Source organism: Elephas maximus, chromosome 8 (assembly GCF_024166365.1).
Source record: "Elephas maximus indicus isolate mEleMax1 chromosome 8, mEleMax1 primary haplotype, whole genome shotgun sequence".
Taxonomy (NCBI): domain Eukaryota; kingdom Metazoa; phylum Chordata; class Mammalia; order Proboscidea; family Elephantidae; genus Elephas; species Elephas maximus.
The window spans coordinates 25973454-25996248 of NC_064826.1; the positions used below are offsets into that span (position 1 = coordinate 25973454).

At 39.6% G+C, this 22795-nt stretch overlaps 1 protein-coding gene across 1 annotated transcript in view; it reads left to right on the forward strand.

The window, feature by feature from the left end:
- The first annotated feature begins 2157 nt into the window (after positions 1-2157).
- Positions 2158-22795, forward strand: part of WASL (WASP like actin nucleation promoting factor) — a 72433-nt gene continuing 51795 nt past the window's right edge. Inside the window, exon 1 of the mRNA XM_049893138.1 lies at positions 2158-2703. Within this exon, the coding sequence (XP_049749095.1) occupies positions 2587-2703 (117 nt within the window). The 5' untranslated portion in view covers positions 2158-2586. The remainder of the gene's footprint in view (positions 2704-22795) is intronic.

Genomic DNA, 22795 nt, shown 5'->3' on the forward strand with positions numbered 1-22795 from the left:
TTTTGATACAAGAGACAAATTGATTTAGCTTCTATGGTTATTTTGCTAACTCTAATTCAGAGGCAACCTCAAGTTTACCTTCTTACTATGCCTTTCTAAAACTGGAAACCCTGGTGGCCTAGTGGTTAAGTGCTATGGTTGCCAACCAAAAGGTTGGCAGTTTGAATCTACCAGGTGCTTCTTAGAAACTCCATGGGGCAGTTCTACTCTGTCCTATAGGATCACTATGAGTTGGAATCGGCTGGATGGCAGTGAGTTTTGGTTCTAAAAAGAATTATTTTATAAATAATCCTATTGCTTTTTTCTTTTTTTTTTAAATCACCTTTTCCTTAACATTGTTAAACAGGTTTAGTTTTAAAATACACATCCATATTTTAGATAAGCGCTCCCAAGGCTATACACTTTCATTTTCCCTTGCAGGTTTATTCCTGTTGAGCCAATTTCATTTTACTTGGATCCATAATCAACAGCCACAGAAACAGCAGTCAAGAAATCAAAAGACACATTGCATTGGGTAAATCTGTTGCAAAGGACCTCTTTAAAGTGTTGAAGAGCAAAGATGTCACCTTGAAGACTAAGGTGCGCCTGACCCCAAGCCATGGTATTTTCAATCGCATCATATGCATGTGAAAGCTGGACAATGAATAAGGAAGACCAAAGAACTAACGCCTTTGAATTATGGTGTTGGCTAAGAATATTGAATAAACCATGGACTGCCAAAAGAATGAACAAATCTCTCTTGGAAGAAGTACAACCAGAATGCTCCTTAGAAGCAAGAACAGCGAGGCTAAGTCTTGCATACTTTGGACATGGTATCAGGAGGGATCAGTCCCTGGAGAAGGACATCATGCTTGGCAAACTACAGGGTCAGCGGAAAAGAGGAAGACCCTCAAGGAGGTGGACTGACACAGTGGCTGCCACAATGAGCTCAAGCATAACAAGGATGGTGTAAGGATGGCACAGAACCGGGCAGAGTTTTGTTTAACTGGGCATACGGTCGCTATGAGTCGGAACCGACTCAAGGGCACCTAACAACAAGCCAATTTCAGTAAGAACAGCTTTAATTTTAAATATGCACAATATTCTGAGTGTATTTACAGTGGTTTATCAATTTACTTAATACATCAGGTTTGTATTGGGAGCTACTAGAGGTGTTAGAATCAAATCGTTTTACAAACTTTTGCTATCAGATTTTTTTGTTTAATTAAATTAATTTGCAAGTATGATGATAAACTTTATGCAATAAAACTAATTTGTTTAATGTGGAGAACAGGCAGATGCATAATTCACTGTAGTCGGTATTACTTCCATATTCCAAAATTTCGTTTTACGATATTTAGTATTCAATATATTAGCAAACGGGGCTATCTCTGGTAACTTTCAACATCCTGAGGCATACCAAAAAAAAAACAAAAAACAAAAGAAACCTTGAGTTTACGTCTAAGGATTAAACCAGATAAGGTATCTTCCTGTGTGACATCCCAAAATGGACACATTATGTGGAGCAAAAGTTAACAAGGTCTTTGAGATTTGAGAAATAGAAAAAATACTGGGGTGGGGGGACGTTGTCTTAATTCACACGACAGAGTAAAAAAACGTGTTCAGGTCTCTTAGAAACAGAACTTGAACTGACATACACGTTTATCCCAGGTGACCGGAGGCGCGGCCGACTTTCCTAAGTGCGTTTGTTCTATCTCACAGCCGTCACCAGGGACAGATCTCGCCTTCGCAATCCCGGGAGAGGCCTGTTGGAGCCTCCACTCCCACTGCTGAAGTCTGGACAAAGTTCGAGAAACCCCGAGCACCTGCGGCTCTGACCACAACAGGCGAGCAGGACACGGCGGGGAGCGCAGGTCTTCTCCCCGATGTTCTGTCTCCACATTCCAGGCCTTTCCGACCAGCGGTGTGCGCCTTCTGTTTCCGCGCCTCGGAAATAAGAGCCGTTCCGGGGAACCGGGCCTGGGTCCTCACCGACATAACGCCAAGGTGCGCGTCCGCAGACAGCCGCAGCGAACAGCCCTCACGCTCTCCTCAGCCCCGGCCCCTGCAGCAGGACCGGGGAGGCCCGAGCCCGCGTCCGGGAGCGCAACCCCGAGTCAGCCGTACGGCCCGCGCCGCGACCGGAAGGAGGCGTGGCCTCGGGCGGCGCGGCCGCGGTTGGGGGAGTCCCCCCGCCAGGCCGCACGCGCGTTTCCGGCGCGCTCCCCCGCCTACTGCGCCCTGTGGTCTCGCCCGCCCTCGCTGCCATGTTGGATTGTGCGGCCGCCGCCGCCGCTGAAGGCCAGGGACGACGATTGGAGGAGGAGTTGGGAGTTTAGCGCAGTCGCCGGACTGTGAGGACAACGACCATCCGGCCCGGGTCTAGCCGGGCGGGAGCCCGGAGCTTTCCTTTTTCAGCGCGGCCCGAGGACGGCCCGCCGTCAGCGCCTCCTTTCCTTCTCCTCCTCCTCCGCCCCGCGCTGAGGAGCTGCGAGATGCTGCACCTCTGACTCCCCTCCTCCCCACCCCTGTCACCGAGAGGGGGACGAGCGCTCTCCCACTCGCCAGAGGAGACGGCCCTGGACTCCCAGCCCTGCCGGCCAAACCATGAGCTCCGGCCAGCAGCAGCCGCCGCCGCCGCGGAGGGTCACCAACGTGGGGTCCCTGCTGCTCACCCCTCAGGAGAATGAGTCCCTCTTCACCTTCCTCGGCAAGAAATGTGTGGTCAGTGGCCGAGATCCGCGCCGCCACCTCGACGTTATCGCCCGGGTTGAGGGTCGAGAAGGGGAAAGGGGGAGCGGGGAAGAGGCGGGAGCGGCGCCGGGAGGGTCCCGCTGCCCGCCAGGCCTCTGCCGGCCGGCCCAGCGCCGCGCCCTGTCCCCTGCCCTCGGTGCTGCCGGGACGCGGAGGAGTGTCACCTCCGCAGGCCTGTCCTGGAGCCCGCCGGGCGGGGACCCTGCCCGCGCCCTTGCTGCTGGTGCAAACTTTACTCGCCGGCCACAAGGGGATTTTCTTGCAGGAGGCGCTTGATCTCAGAACCCGGGCCCCTGTCTGGCCCTCGCTTCACGTCCTACTCCTTGATCAGGGCGTGCCTTTCTTCACAATGCCAAAGGTTCCAGGAGAGGATAGGTCAGGGAATGGAGCCTAAATGGGAATGAAGCAGTTCTCTTTTAGGATCTCGGGAGGGAATGAAGTCGAGCGCGGGGTCCTGAGCTCTCTTCGCTTCGGAACAAGGGCAGGAAATGCTACTGATTTCCACTGCCGAAAAACAGGGTTTATTTCTCCACCAGTCTCAGCCAGGCCCGGCTTCTCCTCTCCTTCCCACTGATGAATTTTCCCCCCCATCGGCAAGGGGGGGTGCTTCTCACCCCACAGCCATGAGCGGGGAAACCGCAGTCTCGAGTAGTTTTTGGCGGTTGGGGCTTGAGAATGATTTTTAGGTTGGGGCTCTGCGGCCGATTCCAATCCCAGATGGCCGGGTTGGAGCAAGCAGTTCTCCGGTGGGAAGGGGTATGTGTGTTGTTGACGGAAGCGTTCATTACATTGGCTGCTGACACTTCTGGGGGTGGGGAGGTTCTGCTCCCTGGTGTAGGCCTTGTCAGGCTGCATCTTACTGCGGTGGTTGAGTTTGTTGAAACGCTGCCTAGGTCCTTTTCTCCTCCTTTGCTGGTTAGCACCTGCAGAGTATGCCACTGGGGCCCAGGAAACACCTAGGGGAATTTCAACAGAGCTTTATCATCTGATAACCTTCCTTAAAAAACCTTAGTAACATTAAATATGCCCAACCAGACTACACCTGGTTGTTTAAGACGTTAGACAATTTCTGGAAAGTTAGCGAATTAATTCTTAACTTTATGAGATTCTACACTTTGTAATCTGTGCCATCCACTTGGAGATTGAATCGCATCCAATTTCAGATGTGTTTTCATATTGAAGTTAGATTTTAGAGAGCGGAATTTGAGTTTACCAATTAGAGGAATGAAACAAGAGGGTGGCTTAAAACCAGAACTTTGGGAAACATCTTTAAAATAATCAAATCTCTTCCACAAATACATACACTTTTTTTTTTTTTTTTTTTAAGAAATGAGAACACTGAGCCAGTGAGCCCTAAGTCACATAACAATTTAGTAATGTAACTAGAATTAGAAAACAAGAACTTCAAAGCCTAGGCCATTTTATTTTCCACTACATCATATTGCTTTAGAAGATTTTTTCCTTAGCTGTTATTGATTTATTTCTTAAGAGTACTATTAAAAAAGTAATCCCTTCTTTTTTCTTTTCATCAAAAACCAATATAATTAAAATGTAAGACTCTTAAAGCAGAACTAATTTATCTAGGAAAATCTTCAGCACTTTAAATTCTGTTACCTGCAAATGATTTTAAAAAAAAAAGAATCCAGTTTTGCTCGTTTATTACATTTACTATGTAATCTGTATCAAAAAGCACATACCAGAAACATTAGGCAGCATGTTACATTTATACACAAATATAGTGACTAATTGCTTTGTGCTTACCATTAGCATCTAACTGATTTGAAAAAATAACGTGCAAGAATGCTGTGATAGAGAATGATAGCCTTGTTTACTGATTAGCATATGAAGATTGTAGAATAAATTGTCAATATTCAGTGCTTAACTTCTTATGTCATCGGTTACTAACCAAGGACTTTACGTTTTGAATTTCTTTCGTTTAAAACTGCATTGTTATAGTTGCCTCCTCTTGTGGGAGGAAATTGTTGTAAAGATTAGCTTTAATGCTTGAAGTCCCCAGTTAATAGTAAAGTAAGAATGATATTATAATTTTTTTCAAACATTTATTTTTCTTTGCTATTTATACCATTTTTGTTAGTTTAAAAATACTGAAATACATTGTCCTATAATAAATTGGCAGTAAATTTGATCTGATTTATAGGTCAGATTTCTTAGGCAAGTGTATTTAGAGCCTATCTAAGGATTTAAGAAATGAGACAAGCAGTTATAGTTCGAACTCTCAAGGAGTTTCATTCCATCTTTCATTCATTCAACAAACATGTATTGAGTAACCAGCGTCGAGGTCAAAATCAGGGCTGAGGAGCTTACTGTGTCTAAAAAGGGAAACAAATATATAAACTGATGAGTAAGGCAATACTTCAAGAGTGATGCGTAAGAGGCATACTGTCAAAATGGAAAACGCCTTGGGCTTGTAGTCAGCAGACCTGGGTTCAGATGCATCGAATCACTTTGCACAAGTTTCTTGAGAGTTTGATTTTCTCTTCTCTAAAATCAGGATACTATTTTATGGGGTGGTTGTGTGGCTTAGAAGGACTGTGGCACAGTGGTTAAGAGCTTGACTGCTAACCAAAAGGTCAGCAGTTCAAATCCAGCAGCCGCTTCTTATAAACCATATGGGACAGTTCTACTCTGTCCTGGAGGGTAGCTGTGAGTTGAAATTGGCTCGACGGCAATGAGTTTTTGTTTTTTTAATGTAAATACAAGGAGGATATTTTATATAAGTTGAGGCAGGTTTAGAGGATCAAAGGAGAGTTGTTGGGAGAGGTGATAAGTAAAAAGTTTTAAAAATGGGCAAAACCTGAATCTTTAAGATTATTAGGTGCTCCCCAGGTTGACAAAGGAGGCATGAAACTGATTGGAAAGTTAGGGGCCCTACTAGTAGTTTGTTATGAAGGAAGGAAGGTTTCTTCTGGGGTTCTCAAGTTTGAGTATGCATTGGGATCATTGTGGAAATTATTAAAAATGCACATGGCTAGGCCTCATCCCTAGATAATATCCAAATTTGCGGGATCTGAGGTTGAACTTGGGCATCTTTATTTTTAGCAAGCTTGGCAGGTGGTTTTGATCTTCAGAAGTTTGAGACCCACTACTGAAGGCCGCTTACTCTGAAAGGGTAATCTTGGGAACATCTTGGAAGGTTAATAGGTATTCTTGAGTCTCTGTTCTGTGTTTGTGAATTATGGTTAAATTAAATCAAAACATCATTGTGTATTTCATATTAAAATGTCAGTTTATCACTTGAAATATCAATGTGTATTTCGTAGCCGTAGCAGGGAGATATGGTCGAGGAAGTATTGCGCTATTAGTGGGGAACCACAAGATCAGATCTGATTTTTAGCAAGTTTGTGGGGTAGAGTGGAGGCAGTATAGAAGGTGGCTTGAAGGTTATGGGATTAGAGACAAAGGACATCAGATAGATGTTTGCAGTAGTTCATGTGAAATATGATGAGGGCCTGCATTAAGGCAGTTCTGGCAGGAATTCAAGGATGGTTAGACAGACCCCGGCAGGACTTAATCCCACTTGGATATATGGGATGAGGAAAGGGAATAGGAATGAAGGGAGGTATTACAACTATCAAGAAGTCCTGGTGGCACAGTGGTTAAAGGGCTTGGCTGTTAACCACAAAGTCCAGGGTTCAAACCCACCAGCCACTCCATGGGAGAAAGATATGACAGCCAGCTTCCTTAAAGATTTACAGCCTTGGAAACGCTATGGGGCAGTTCTACTCTGTCCCATAGGGTTGCTATCAGTTAGAATCAACTCTAAGGTAGTGGGTTTTTTTTTTTTTTAAATAACTGAAAGCAAAGTATGCAGAAACATACACATCTCACTAGATGGAAATAAACCTAGATGTTAATGGAACTCTGGATTGGTGGCTGTATAAGGCTTCGTGGAGAAAGTGAATCTTCAGTAAATCTATTGTTTTGCCACAGTTTTTAAAAATACATTTTGTGAAAGTTGAGGTTTTATTTAAAGTTATATACATCATATGAATGTTACTACTTTTATATAAAGTAAATGGTCCTGTTACTAGTCATTGTTGTTGTTGTTAGGTGTCATCAGCTCCGACCCATAGCGATTCTATGTACAACAGCACAAAACTCGGCCCGGTCCTGCGCTGTCCTCACTATCGTTGTTATGCTTGAGCCCGTTGTTGCAGCCGCTGCGTCAGTCCATCTCATTGAGTGTCTTGTTCTTTTTCGCTGACCCTCTACCAAGCATTTTGTCCTTCTCTTGGTCACTAGCTAGTAGAATTTTCTCACAATAGAACAGTTAAGAGATTATCTGATCTTGCTTTGTAGTGAGTTTTGTTGCCTTTCCTGTGGTGTGATTTAATGTATTTTCTGTAAGGAGTATATGCAGTCTTGCCAAGTGGGGTTTGATGTGTATAGCCCTGAATAAGTAAGAAATTAAGGAGTGACAAAAAAATACCTTAGCCCTTTACAACCATCTCTGGCCCAAATAAGTTAGTAATGCTGTTGACCATTACCTTTCCCTGTCATGCTCACCTGGTTTGTTTGTTTTAGTGATACTTAACGCTGTTTGGGGAGCCCTGGTGGCTCAGTGTTTAAGAGCTACGGCTGCTAACTATATGGTCGGCAGTTCAAACCCACCAGCTGTTCCTTGGAAACCCAATAGGACATTTCTGCTCTGTCCTGTAGGGTCGCTATGAGTTGGAATCAACTTGACAACAATGTTTTGTTTTTTTTTTTTAAGCTGTTTTTATTAATTTTCACTCAGCACTTGTTTTAACTTATTTATATCCTTTAGTTTATTCATTTCTCACTTTCGTATAGTTCTGGGAGATAGACTGTATGGCTATGTAGTCTATGATCTTCTATATCTAGCATACTGATCACTGAATACTTCTTAAGTAATTTTAATTTCTGACTTGTTTATTCTTTAGGAACTCATTCAGCATGTCTCATTGCTTGATCAGATAGTCAAAACCTCGGTTTCTGAGGCAGATGTTATCTGACATAAGTCCTCATCCATTACAACAAAGTGGTTTAATCCTGCTACTAAACAAATATGGGTGGTAACAGTGGATATCCAACAGTTACATTGTTTATAAATCAGACATTTTGGAAGTGATTCTTAAATGCATTTAGAAGGAGAGGCATGACATTATAAATAGTTGTGATTGAGAATGTAATTTCACATTGAGCACTGTGAAAGAAAGGTGGGTGGCGCTTGTCTGCTAAAGATTAGTGGTTCAAACCTACTCAGCTGTACCATGAACGAAAGTCCTGGTGATCTGTTTCTGTAAAGACAGCAGCCAAGACAACTCGTAGGGAGCAGGTCTGCTCTCTAACACAGGAGGTCACCATGGATTGGAATCCACTTGATGGCAATGGGCTGTGGTTTTTTTTTTGGTTTAGTGTGGAAGAAGAAAAAGGATTAAAATTCACTGAACGGAATTTGGACTATACAAAGATGAGAAGCAACCTTGTCTTCAAAAAAAGTGTAAAGGAAAAAAGAACACAGAAGAGTTATTGTTATGCAGGGTGGATTATACACACAGGTGGAGGTTTGGAAGAGTCCAGCGCATCTGGGTTGTAAATCCTGTTTCTGGTTATTCTTAGCTTTGTAACTAGAGGCAAGTTTCTTAACCAGTCTGAGTCTTGGTGTCTAGATTTGTAACACAGACTTGGTGAAAGACTTCGAACACGAATGCCATAATGTATGTAAAACACATAGAGTGTCTGTCATTTATGAAGTGTTCTGTGAGTTTGGAAAAGCATATGAAAGTTGTCATTATTACTCAGTGCTCACTTTGAATTTCCTGTTGCTGGTAGGGAGGTTTTAGAGTAAAATTTTGAACTCTGTATTGTATTTGTTTTAATTTAGGTCAATTCTAACAATTTTGTTTAAAATGCAGCCTATTATAAAACCCCGAAAAAACCAAACCCAGTGCTGTTGAGTCAATTCCGACTCATAGTGACCCTATAGGGCAGAGTAGAACTGCCCCATAGAGTTTCCAAGGAGCGCCTGGCAGATTTGAACTGCCAACCATAGCACTTAACCACTACACCGCCAGGGTTTCCTACTATTTTAAAGAATGTGTGAATTAGGAGTTAAAGGGCAGCTTGAACGAGTGTCTTTGCTGAGTTTCTGAGCAGCCTTACCCTCCCTGGCTGTTGAATGAAGAAGAAGAAAAGAATACTGGTATGAACTAGTAGCTCTGTGAATGTAAACAAGAATCTCTGCCTTCCTGAACCTCAAGTTTCCTAATGTGAAAATGAGGGGGTTGGCCAAGATAATGCCACAGTCTTTCCAGCTTTAATGTTTTATCACTCTTAACTATTCTAGTTGCCAGGGACTATGTAGGATCCCTGGTGGCGCAGTGGTTAAAGCACTTGGCTGGTAACTGAAAGGTTGGCGGTTCCAACCCACTGGCTGCTTCATAGGAGAAAGATGGTGGCAGTCTGCTTCTGTAAAGATTTGCAGCCTTGAAAACCCTATGGGGCAGTTCTGCTCTGTCCTGGAGGGTAACTATGAGTCAGAATCGTCTCGATGGCAGTTCGTTTGGTTTTGGTGTAGTAGGAAAGGGCTCCTCTAGTGTTAACCCTGGCATATGTCCTGTTTTGTACAATGGAGGCAAAGACATTATATATCTATGTGAAAGGTGGATAATCCCAGATCACTTCATTGCAAATTCCAGCTTCTGACTTCTCATTTTCTAAGCATCACAATTTCATAGAACTTTCATGTTAAAAAGACCAGGACAAACAGGATTAAAAGGCATTAATACTAGAATAAACAATTAAAATCATCAATTACAAGGCATTTTTGACTTACTAGAAGTAGGGTGCCTTTCTTTTTTAGGTCCTGGGGTGGCCGGCTATTTAAGATGGAGTTAATTTGAAGAGTCTCTTGTAGAACCTTATTTTTTAAATGAAATTGTATCTGCAATATGATGACTAGATGATGCATTTTATTGCTATTTTTCGGGCTTCTTTTTTTAGTTAGACTCAGTAGTTTTAGTGAACTGACTTGGCCATTTTAATTTGAGAGACTGATTCAAAGTTGAGGTTACTGTGGGAATTCATTGGATTAAAACAATTTTGACTTTTTATGTTAGCCAGCTTGTTTTTCTTGAAACAGTGTACCAAGCAACACCAGAAACTTTGATAGAACTCTCCTGAAACTCAGTTGGATACCTAAATTAGACGTTTCTGCTTTGCTTTAAGATGTGAAGGGCTGTTTTATCTTTTTTGCTTACTCGACCTTTGTTCTTGCTGTGCAATGGATACTAGAAAGCAGCATCAGCGAGGGAAGATCTGAGTGGGTCCTCTAAATGCCTCCCAAGTTCAGCAGACCACTTCTGGACAGTGTTAGGGGTTATATTAAAAACGCACTACTTTTCTTAAAGTTGTCTTACTGAAAGTAGAAATAGTATTTATGAATCATGTTTAATTGTCAAGTCTAGAAATAAAATGAAGTCTCTTGCCTAAAAAGCAGGTTTGACTAGGACCTCCAAGATTGCCCACATTGATTTGAGAAGTGTAAAGATAGGAAGGATTTAGAAATGAGGAGAAATGGAAACTATTATAAATTCCTATCATAGTAGGAATAATTGAGTAATGCTTTAGAGTTTACTGAATACTTCCTCAGGAGAGCTGGCCTAGCTCAGTAACCTGGATTGTAACACAGTCTGTAACAACAACAACAACAAAAAAATGGATTACAAGGGATAGTAAATCCTTGGTCTTGTGCCCATGGCAGATAGCACCCATCAGTCTCAGCACTTTTTTCTTACTGAGTACAGATAGTCTCTGAATGCTCAGCATGTCCTAAAAGCAGCTACTACCAATGAGTCCACCTTCATGGTAGATGAAATCCAGTTCCTATTCCAAGGCTAAATGCTAGAAACATTGTGAAGAAAAAAATGGCAATATTTAGGTGGCTATGTGAATTCCAGATGATTTCCCAAGTTTCAAATGCGTATTTTTCCATGTGTCCTTTATGTCTATAGAAATATTCTAAAAAATGAAGTCAGAGGGCATGAGCATTAAAAATATTAGTAGGTATTGCTGAATTGTCTTCCAAAACATTTGTTACACTAGGTATTAAAACATCTTTTTGTTTTCGACAGTCTCAGAGGTAAAAAAAAAATCTCACTGATTTGTGGTTTTTAGTGAGGCTGAACATCTTTTCATATGTCTCTTGGCCATTTATATTTCTTCTGCGAATGGCCTGTTCATGTCTTTAGACTACTTTTCCGTTGGGTTATTTGTCTTTTTTATTGATTTGAAAGAGCTCTTTGTATATTAGGCACAGTAATTTTTTATATCTTATAATTTGGGGGCAGTTTTATCATTTTGACTTTTTTATGATGTGTTTTATTGTTGCACAACTTATACATTTTTGTGTAGTTAAGTGTAACAATCTTTCTGTTGTCATGTTATGTTACTTTTTAAACACTTACCTAGCTCAGAATAGCAGAAATGTTTACCCATATTTCCTAACATTTTTATGTTTCTGTTTTGAATATATAAATCTTTGCTGTATCTGGAAGTGACTTTGGAAAAGGAGTATAGTAGATATCCAGTTTTATATTTTTTACAAATGGCCAGTTAGTTGTTCCAGTACCATTTATTTAGCAAATTATTTTCTCCTACCTATACGAAGTGCTACCTTTATAATACATGGAATTACCAGATATACTATACTTATATCTATTTCTGCACTCTGTTCTGTTTCTTCCATTAGTTTGTTTCATTGCTGTTACACAGAGTTTTAATTATTTATAGCTTTGTAATGATGAAACAATTTGATTCTGTAAGGCAATTCCTCATTAGAAAACTCTGCTTTAGTGTTTTGGTGCCATTCTTGCCCATCCTTTTTATATGCATGTATGTATCTGCATTTTAGCTGAAAAAGATCATGTTTGGAATTTATCTCCCCAGTTTATATGTGGTACGCAAAGATCAATCTCTTGCTTAAAAAAAAAAACAAACTTTTTTTATTATGGAAACTTTAAACATATGCAAAGTGTTGTTATTTGCCATCAAGTTGGCCCCCAACTCATGGGGACTCAGTGTATTAAAGAATAGATCTTCTCCATAGGGTTTTCTTGGCTGTCATCTTTCCAAAGCAGTTTTCTAGGGCTTTATTCTGCAGAGCTGCTGGGTTGGTTCAAACTGCCAACCTTTAGGTTAGCAGTCAGTCACAAACTGTGCTATCCAGGCTCCTTCATGGAAGAGCGTTAACGAAACTACGTATACCTATTACGAAGCTTCATTAGGCATCAGTTCATAGCCAGTCTAGTTTGCTCTATATCCCTACCCACTTTACCCTGTCTTGTACTATTTTCAAGTAAATCCGGCCTTCACATAATTTTTTTTTCTTCCCCTGATCAGTCTGGCAGGAGTTTTATCAGTTTTTTTTTGTATTCTAAAAAAACAAATCTATCTTGGAAGAAATACAGCCAGAATGCTCCTTAGAAGCAAGGGTAGGGAGATTTCATCTCACGTACTTAGGACATGTTGTCAGGAGTGATCAATCCCTGGAGAGGAACATCGTGTTTGGTACAGTAGAGAGTGAAAAAGAGAAAGACCCTCAAGGAGGTGGCCTAACATGGTGATGGCAACAATAGGCTGAAGTATAACAATGATTGTGTGAGGATAGCGCAGAGCTGGGTAGTTTTTTGTTCTGTTTTGCGTAGCGTCACTATGAGATGGAACCAATTTAAACAACAACAAAAGAACTGGTTTTCGATTTCATTTATTTTTCTCTGTTTCATTGATTTCTGCTCTGATCTTTATTATTTCCTTCTGCTTACTTGAGGTTTAATTTACTTTTCTTTTTTTAGTCTTTCCTAAAATGAAAATTACTGAGGTAATTGACTCGTGCCTTTTTCTAATGTAGGCGTTTACTACTGTACATTTCTTACTAAGCAATGCCTTAGAGGCATCCCACATATTTGGATGTTATATTTTAATTTTCATTTTATTTAAAATACTTTTAAATTTCCCTTTTGATTTCTTTCATCCATGGGGTTTTTCTTTTTGTCTTATTTGTAGAAGTATAGATTTCCTCAGCTATCTGAAAATAGAGCATTCCTATGAAACCTTTCATAATCTGACACAGTGTAAAGCAAAGAAAAAATTACCATTAATTTACATGGGAAAAATTTTTTGAGCATTCTCAAACCCAAAAAACAACCTACCAAATCATGTCAAATAACACGTAAAACCTGAAGTAACGTTAACAAATAGTAAAAGCGGGAATGATATGATAAATACACAGCCTATATAAAGTAGATGCTGAGTGTATTTCCAGGGGAAGGAGCTTGGTGACGCTACTTGCTGCTCGGGGTGCACTCTGCTTCTTTAACAGCTCACTGCAAAACAGACACTGAACGTTATTTCCACTTTTTGTTTTTTTTATTTAAAGGAAAAACTCCTCTTTGGATTTCTTTTGGTTAGCGAAAACAGGTACTAATGTAAGTCTTTTGTAAAACGAAGCGGAGTAAAGCGAACTTCCGGAAAGCAAGGGATACCTGTATACAGTTTAGTTTCCAGATGTTTTGGAGGGATTTTCCAGATAACGTTCTGTTGTTTATTTCTAATTTAATTGCATTGTGGTTGAAAAACATACTATGTGTGACTTGAATCCTTTTATATTTATTCAGCTGTGTTTTATAGCCCAGAACGTGATCTAAATTAGTGTTCTTTGTGCACTTAAAAATAATGCGTATTCTGTTGTTGGGTAGAGTGTTCCACACAATGTCCATTAGGTTGTTGATGGATGATATTATTCAGGTTTTCCTTATCCTTACTAATTTTATGTCTGCTTTACCAGTTCTTATGAGGAGGTGTTGAATTCTTCCACTATAATTACGAATCCCCCACGCATCTGTCAGTTTGTCGTACTGTAGGGGCTTGCGGTATTGCCGTGATGCTGGAAGCTATACCACTGGTATTCAATACCAGCAGAGTCACCTGTGGTGGACAGGTTTCAACTGAGCTTCCAGACGAAGAAAATGAGGAAGAAGAACCTGGCAGTCTACTTCTGAAAAGAGTTAGCCAGTGAAAACCTTATGAATACCAGCAGAACATTGTCTGATATAGTGCCGGAAGATGGGCCCCTTAGGTTGGAAGGCGCTCAGAGTACCACCTTGAGTATATCACACCTGAATTTAAAGATCATCTCAATAATAGATTTGACGCGTTCAACGCTAACGACCAAAGACCAGGCAAATTGTGTAATGACATCAAGGACATTATACATGAAGAAAGCAAGAGGTCATTAAAAAGACAGGAAAGAAAGAAAAGACCAAAATGGATGTCGGAAGAGACTCTGAGACTTGCTCTTGAACACAGAGTAGCTAAAGCAAATGGAATAATGAAGTAAAAGAGCTTAACGGAAGATCATAATGCCATGTGCAAAGACCTGGAATTATAAAACCAAAAGGGAAGAACATGCTTGAAATTTCTCAAGCTGAAAGAGCTGAAGAAAAAAGTCAGGCTTCAAGTTGCAATATTGAAGGGTTCTATGAGGAAAATATTAGAAGATGCAGGAAGCATCAAAAGAAGATGGAAGGAATACACAGAGTCACTATACTACAAAGAATTCAACCATTTCAGGAAGTAGCATATGATCAGGAACCAATGGTAATGAAGGAAGAAGTCCAAGCTGCCCTGAAGGCATCGGTGGAAAACAAGGCTCTAGGAACTGGTGGAATAACAACTGAGATGTTTCAGCGAATGGATGCAGAGCTGGAAGTGCTCACTCATCTATGCCAAGAGATTTGGAAGACAGCTACCTGGCCAACTGACTGGAAGAGGTGCATATTTATGTCTGTTCCCAAGAGAGGTGATCCAACCAAATAGAGCAATTATCAAACAGTATCATATCACACGCAAGTAAAATTTTGCTGAAGATCATTCAGAAGCAGTCACCAGAAGTACCCTGACAGGAAACTGGCAGAAATTCAAGCTGGATTCACAAGAGGACGTGGAACAAGGGATATCATTGCTGATGTCAGATGGATTCTGGCTTAAAACAGAGAATGCTAGGCATTCCACTTTGTGAGTCATAACAAATTATGGATAACATTACAAAGAATGGGAATTCCAGAACACTTAATTGTGTCCATGAGGAACCTGTACTTAGACCAACAGGCAGTCATTTAAACAAAACAAGGGGATACTGTGTGGCTTAAAGTCAGGAAAGGTGTGCATCAGGATTGTGTCCTTTCACCATACCTATTCATTCTGTAGGCTTAGCAAATAATCTGAGAAACTGGACTATATGAAGAAGAATGGGTATCAGGATTGGCGGAAGACTCATTAACAACCTGCGTTATGCAGGTGACACAACCTTGCTTGCTGAAAGTGAAGAGGACTTGAAGTGCTTACTGATGAGGATCAAAGACCACAGCCTTCAATATGGATTACACCTCAACATAAAACGAAAATCCTTTCAACCAGACCAATAGGCAACATCGTGATAAACGGAGAAAAGATTGAAATTGTCAAGGATTTCATTTTACTTGGATCCCCGGTCAACACTCATGGAAGCAGGTCAAGAAATCAAAAGACACTTTGCATTGGGCAAATCTGCTGCAAAAGACCTCTTTAAAGTGTTAAAAAGCCAAGATGTCACTTTATGAACCAAGGCGCACCTGACTGAAGCCATGGTGTTTTCGATCACCTCAGATACATGGGAAAGCTAGACAATGAATAAGGAAGACCTAAGAAGAATTGACGCCTTTGAATTACGGTGTTGGCGAAGAATATTGAATATACCATGGACTGCCAAAAGAATGAACAAATCTGTCTTAGAAGAAATATAGCCTGGATGCTCCTTAGATGCAAGGATGGTGAGACTTTGTCTCATGCCCTTTGGACATATTATCAGGAGGGACCAGTCCCTGGAGAAGGACATCATGCTTGATAAAGTAGAGGATCAGTAAAAAAGAGGAAGACCCTCAGTGAGATGGATTGACACAGTGGCTGCAACAACGGGCTGAAGCATAACAATGATTGCTGAGGATAACGTAGGATTGGGCAGTGTTTTGTTCTGTTGTACGCAGGGTCACTATGAGTCAGAACCAACTCAACGGCACCTAACAACAACAACAATTAAGAATTTGTTTCTCCTTACAGTTCTATCAGTTGTTGCTTCATATGTTTTGGAGCTCTCTTATTAGATGCATAAACATCTAAAACTGTTAGGTACTCTTGATTAATTGACTCTTTCATCATTATGAAATGACTCCCTCTATCCCTGATATACTTTCCTCTGTAGTCAACTCTTTCTGTTATTAATCTAGCTGCTACAGCTTTCTTTTGATTGATTACAGAGGAAAGTGTAGCATATCTTTTGTGTTTTTTTAGTATGTTTGTGTCTTATGTTTAAAATGGCATTCTTGCAGGCAGCACATAGTGGTCTTACTATTTTAATCTAATAGTCTCTGCCCTTTAATTAGGATATTTAGACTATTTACATGTAATGTGATTATTGATATGATTGGGTTTAAAACCTTGCTGTTTGTTTTCTATTTGTCCCACAGGTTCTTTGTTACTTTTTTCCACCTTTCTTTGGATTATTTTAGTTTTGTTTTTTTTTTTAATCTCCTTTTATCTGTCCCCCCACCTCCACCCACTTATTAGTTGTAGCGGTTATTTTTCGTAGTTGCATTAGGACTTACAGTATATACCTTTAACTTATTGCAGTATCCTTTCAAGGGCTATTATTATATCACTTCACCTTTAAATACAGATGCTTCATAGTAAGTATACTTTCTTCACTCAGGCCGTTGATTGTGCTATCTCGTGGCCATACATTTTACTTCTACATATGTTATAAACTCCATGATTGTGATGTTTAAGATTGTGCATCATCTTGGCCGGGCCATGATTCTCAGTGTTTATATATAATCACTCCCATGCTGGGATCTGCTGTGAGTAGCGAATCAGTGGAAAGGGAGTTTCCTTGGATGTGTGGCCTCCATCCGAATCTAAGTGGATGTTCTGGCTTTTGCCTGCTCTGGATCCTGCAGCTGCCCCCTGTTCATCTGATCTCTGGTTCTTGGGACTTGAACTAGCAGCTTATCTGCCGATTTTGGGATCCGTCAACCTTCATAGGCTCTGAGCAAGAGCCCTGTTGTCTAACCTGCTGATCTTGGGTTCGCCGGCCCCTGTGGCTGCGTGAATTAGGAGAAGTCTTTATTCTGATCCGTGAACTTGGGACATTCCAGCCTCTACAATTGCGCAACCTGTTTCTTTGATATAAATCTTTATATATATTTATACGCCTCACTGGTTTTGCTTCTCTAGAGAACCCAGCCTAAGACAATGATACACTGTTACTATTTTTAAATATTCAATTATCTTTTAAAAAGATTTAATTAGAAGAAATATCATATATTCACACACTTGGTTACCACTTCCAGTGTCTTTCATCCCTTTGTTGAGATTCTCAAGCCTCTCTGGTGTCATTTTCCTTCAGCCTGAAGAACTTTTTTTTTTTTTTTTTTAATACTTCTTTTGTAATGCAGGTCTGCTACTGATAAATTCTTTCAGCTTTGTGTATCTGGAAATGTTTATATTTTGCTATCATTCTTTAAAGCTATTTTCACAGTGTATATAATTCTAGGTTAATAGTTTGCCCCCCTTCCCTTGCCCCCAGTACTTTAAAGGTAGATTCACAAAGGCTTCTGCAGGGTCTCTCCTGCAGTGTCAGTCAGATACTGGTTGGGACTGGCTAGACACCTGAGATGGAACAATCACATAACTGGTGCTTGATGCTGATTGTCATTTCTACAGTTGCAGATTAGCTTAGTTAATATTTGTATCACTCACAGATTGTTTTACATTGTTCCAGATACCTTCCTGCTCTGAGGTGCTAAGCCAAGAAGGATGGGACTAACAGTGTCCTTAAATACAGAAGGATCCTTGTGGAGCAGCAGCTAAGAGTTTGGCTGCTAACCAAAAGGTTGGCAGTTCAAATCCACCAGCGGCTCCCTGGAAACCCTATGGGCAGTTCTAATCGGTTCTGTAGGGTCGCCATGAGTCAGAATCAACTCGTTGGCAATGGGTTTTTGTTTGGTAAATTTAGACATTTAAGGAAACTAAGAAAGAGTTAAAGAACGTGAGGATTAGGTTTACCCTGAGAGGACAACCTTTGGAAGAGAAGCCACATATAAGTTTATCAGAGAAAAAAATGGAAAGAGGCATTAATTGTGTATTAGAAAATCTCTACTACATTGTGAGCAAGGATACATGTCTTCTTGATCTTTGTAGTCGAACAGTTATTGGCCACAACTGATATTTAATAAATGTGTTAAGTTGAAAAGATTGAGGGAATTGTACATTTCATAAAATGTTAAAATCGCCTAATTAAATATTATATACTGAAGGATATAATTACCTAATTTTCAGACAAGAATCTGGGTCTGTAGATGAACTGAGAAAATAAATATTAGCTTTTTTTTTAGCACATGTAACTTGTCTTACTTCTATCTCCATATCTGAATATGACCATATACAAAATAATTTTATTTGAAAAAATACTCAGAATTTATTATAAACACAATTGAAATTTATCTTTTGTAGCAATATTTGCTTAACATTTTTCTAGCCTGCCTGTTTTTGCTTTTCTAACCTGCCTATGTTTCTCCTCCTGAAAGATAGCATGGCAGTGATAAACCTGATGGTCTACCTGTAATAGCAGGTAACTCACCCAGAAAAATATAAGTAACAAAAAATGTTCTTTTCTCTCTTCTTACCCTGGTTTCTTAAGGATCTTAGAGCCTTTTCCATAGCTTTAAATAGTCTACATTAAGTGGGTTTTCAAGATAACTTTAATTTTTTCTTGTAAGTGACAAAATATTATGTCTGCTTAAAGAATGAGTTTTCCAATAAACATTTCTGGGCAAGAAGTCGTTTACATTTTTCAGTAGGGAAAGTTTATCTGATTTAGGAAACTATATTGGGAAAAGTTCCTAAGGAGATACTTTTATATTAAGGTATAAAAGTACTATCCCAAGTTTGTTATTATAAGTAGCATTTTCAGTTCTATCTATATCTGTATATATTAGTATACATGTATTTATAAACTTAAAAATTCTTCAACCAATAGGAATTCTTAGGTTTATATTGAAGTCATAATGAATGAATTCATAATTTTTTTGAGCCCGTATTTGATGCAGCTGATGATTTTGATCTTTTCCTCACTTTTTGAGAAAGAAGGAAATTTTGAGGGTAAAAGTTATTTTAATTCTTCATTTGATTAAACATACTCTGAATGATCATAATCATTATTAAGGGTGCCTAAAATAATGCTCCTAGTATATGTATCTAATCAGTAAATCTTATTTGACTTGAGCTGTCAGAAATTCACTATTAGAAAACCTGGAAACCAGGACTTTGGCTTCATACACTCACGTACATACGGGAAGACTGATTTTAGTGCTACATTTTAATTCGTTGTTGTGTTATCGTATCTTTGTCTTCTGTTAGCTCAGACCAACCTGTTCATTTCTGAAAACAAAATTTAAGTTCCATATAATGCTAGGAAACAGTTTGAAGGAATTCAAAGATTATGTAAGACACAGCTGCAAGACTTTGGAAAAAATCGCAGATAGCAGCCAAGTGTCTTATTATTTTAAAAGTAACTTTTCTTTTTCATTAAAAACATAACAGTGCTCATTATTAAACATTTAAATTTTCACCGTTTAGTACAATAGCTGGAAACCCTGGTGGTGTAGTGGTTAAGTGCTGTGGCTGCTAACCAAAAGGTCAGCAGTTCAAATCCACCAGGTGCTCCTTGCAAACTCCACGGGGCAGTTCTACTCTGTCCTGTAGGGTCGCTGTGAGTCGGAATCGACTCGACAGCAGTGGGTTTTGGTTAGTACAATAGCTGGTAGCCACATGTGCTGTTGAGCAATTGAAATGTGATTAGTTTGAATTGAGATGTGCAGTAAGTGTAAAGTACACACTAGATTTCTAAGACTCAATAGAAAGGAAAGAATGTAAAATATTTCACTAATAATTTAAGAATATTAATAACATGTTGAACTGATTATGTTTTATGTATTGGATTAAATAGAATTAATTTCATTTTTTTTTTTTTACTTTAATACGACTGTTAGAAAATTTGAAATTGCCTATGTGGCTTGCCTTATATTTCTGCTGTTTAGCACAGATTTAGGCAGTTCACAAAGTGATGATGATAAAGCTCAAAGTCATCTATAAAATTGTCTTGAAAACCACAAAATTATTCAGTTAATTGATGTATTGGAAATTATTTCCTGCTTCTGTGTTCATCTAACTTATGGGCCTTGACATGCTTTGAAATTTAGTGGGGAAAGTACATTTTTCTTTTTAAAAATGTGTGTTGACTTCGACGTGCATTTTTGCCCGCAAGCTCTTGCTTTCTCATCTATGCGTGGCTGTAATGGTGGAAGCTGATTCCTGTGGCATTTAAAATATTACGAATGGGGATGCATTAACTGATGGTTTCCACCATGTCATATAGACATTTGTGATTAATTGTTGGGCCAACAACAACAACAAAAAAACTTGTCATTCTTTTAAAAATCTGAATACCACAGATTATTAATTTGTACCCTTTGGAAAGGTATTTAAGATAATTTTGGTACCATATCAATAATCAGTATGATTCTTAGATTTCCCCTTTCGATTCAGCAAATGAACAAGTGCAAAAGGATACTACTACCTATATGACAAACCTACCTTGCAGGCCCTATCTGTCTTCCACACTCAGAACCTCTAATGTTAGGGACTTGCTGGGTCTGTCCAGGGATGAGTACTTGTTCTAAGCTCAGTCAGTTAAGATCCTCTCCCAGGAATTTAGAACTCCAAACGGAGACACAGGGTGGGAGGAGGTTATGACAGGAGTTGAGAGAAGTTCCACTGACTCGTACTATTGTTCTCAGAGTTTCCCTGGCTCCTGCCGTATCTGAAGCTTTGTTCAGTTTTATTCGGAATTCCACGGGATACACTAGTAGCTAATAAATTCCTTTTTGCTTAAGCAAGCCAGAACTAGTTTCTGTTATTTGTACAAAAAGGACTTTAACTAACAACATGTCTCTTAAAGTAAATATTTCTGTTATATATATATATTCTCATGCCTCTGAAATCTTAGTGGAAATCAATGAGGAATGACATACTTTTTTATTATGCATATATGCTATTAAAAATATAACAGCTGTATACTTGAGAGCGGAAATTTTTTCTTTCCTTTTGCCTGTGTTGTGTTAGCCTCCTAAGAGGACGTTCTGCTTCTCTTTTATTTGCCTCCAAGGATTCTTCAATATTGATCCCAGTTATCTTTTAACAGGTAGATTCACACTCAAAAATGCAGCAGATCCCTGTTTGCTAAAGAATAAAGCCCAAACTCTGTGGCAAGGATTCAAGCTTTCTTAAACTGAGGCATTCAACCTTTCAACCTTATCTTCTACTAAACCAGTTTATATCAGACATGCTGTTAGTTGCCATTGAGTCGGCTGCAACTCACAAGTCGGCTCCAACTCACGGCTACTTTATGTATAACGGTGAAACGTTGCCCGGTCCTGCGCCATCCTCACAATTGTTGGCATACATCAGAGATAGCAGTCGTATAATCTACAGACCCCCGGTTATACCATACTTTTCCCCCTTAGCTCATGGTGTTTACTTTGCTGAAATATCATTTCTGAAACTTTCAATTCCTGTTCACCCATAGGCCTAGTTCAGATATCACACTCTTGATCAAGTTTTTCCAGTTTCCTCAAGCAGACACTTTTTTTGTGTGTTCCTGTAACATTTAGTTTATACATCCAGTGAAGCGCTTATCATTGAATGGCTTCTGCTGTGGGTTACTTTGTGGAGTCTACCTCACCAATACACTGTTTACTCTGTAAAGACAAGGGCAGTATATCCCCCCCACCCATTCCCAGTGCGCGCGCACACGCACACGCACACACACACACACACACTGTCCTATCTTCTAGCACCGTAGATTGATTTTGCCCTCATTTCATTTCTGTAGTGGAATTGCTAGGTCATAGGGTATGTGTATGTTTAGTAGATACAGTGAATAATAAACAGTTTTTCAAAGCAGTTGGACCAGTTTATACTCCTGTCAACAATGTAGGAAAGTTCCACTTGCTGCACATCCTTGCAAACACTTTAGCTCATTGTGGTGGAGTACTGGTTTAAACTAAGCTTTTCACCTCTATGCTATGAAACTTTGAAACTGCATCTTGTGTTGACTAAGTTGAGGTTAAACTATGAAATATAGTAGAGACATTCGATGGCTTAAGACCATGTCGTTTTGGCACATTGCCTTTACATTTGAAGGTGTAGATGCATCACATACATCGAATGAGCAAATTCATCCATTTTTGCAGTCTTCATTATCATTATTCAATAAGTATCAAGCATCTAATTGATGTAGTTTTGTCTTACAAATTTTTTTTAATTTAAAATAAGTATTTATAAACTTTTTAATAAACCTCTATCAATATTTATAAGCCTTTATCAAGTACATTCTGTGAATATGATTTTGCTGTACTGTCAACTAAAGCAAGAATTTATATTTATTGAAGCTTTAATTTATTTCAACCCTTACTTGTATGCTATTTTGATGGAATGGTCTTATTTTGATGGGGTGGTTATTTGGGATAATTTTTTTCTCTTGATAAATGTACAAAAATGGGAATTGAAGCATCATTCATCACATCTGGAAACCCTGGTGGTGTAGTGGTTAAGTGCTATGGCTGCTAACCATAAGGGTTGGCAGTTCGAATCTGCCAGACGCTCCTTGGAAACTCTACGGGGCAGTTCTACTCTATCCTATAGGGTCACTATGAGTCAGAATCGACTCGACGGCACTGGGTTTGGTTTTTTTGGTCATGACATCTATTTGTTAAATACATTGTTACAACTTATATTACAAATCAACTGTAAACAGCACATTTCTACATTTTAGAGTTTTAAAATTCTGTAGATCTGGTTAAAACTTCTGATTTGTTTGTTTTGTGGAGAAACTATAGGGCCTGTTAGCATATCAAAAGAGTAATTG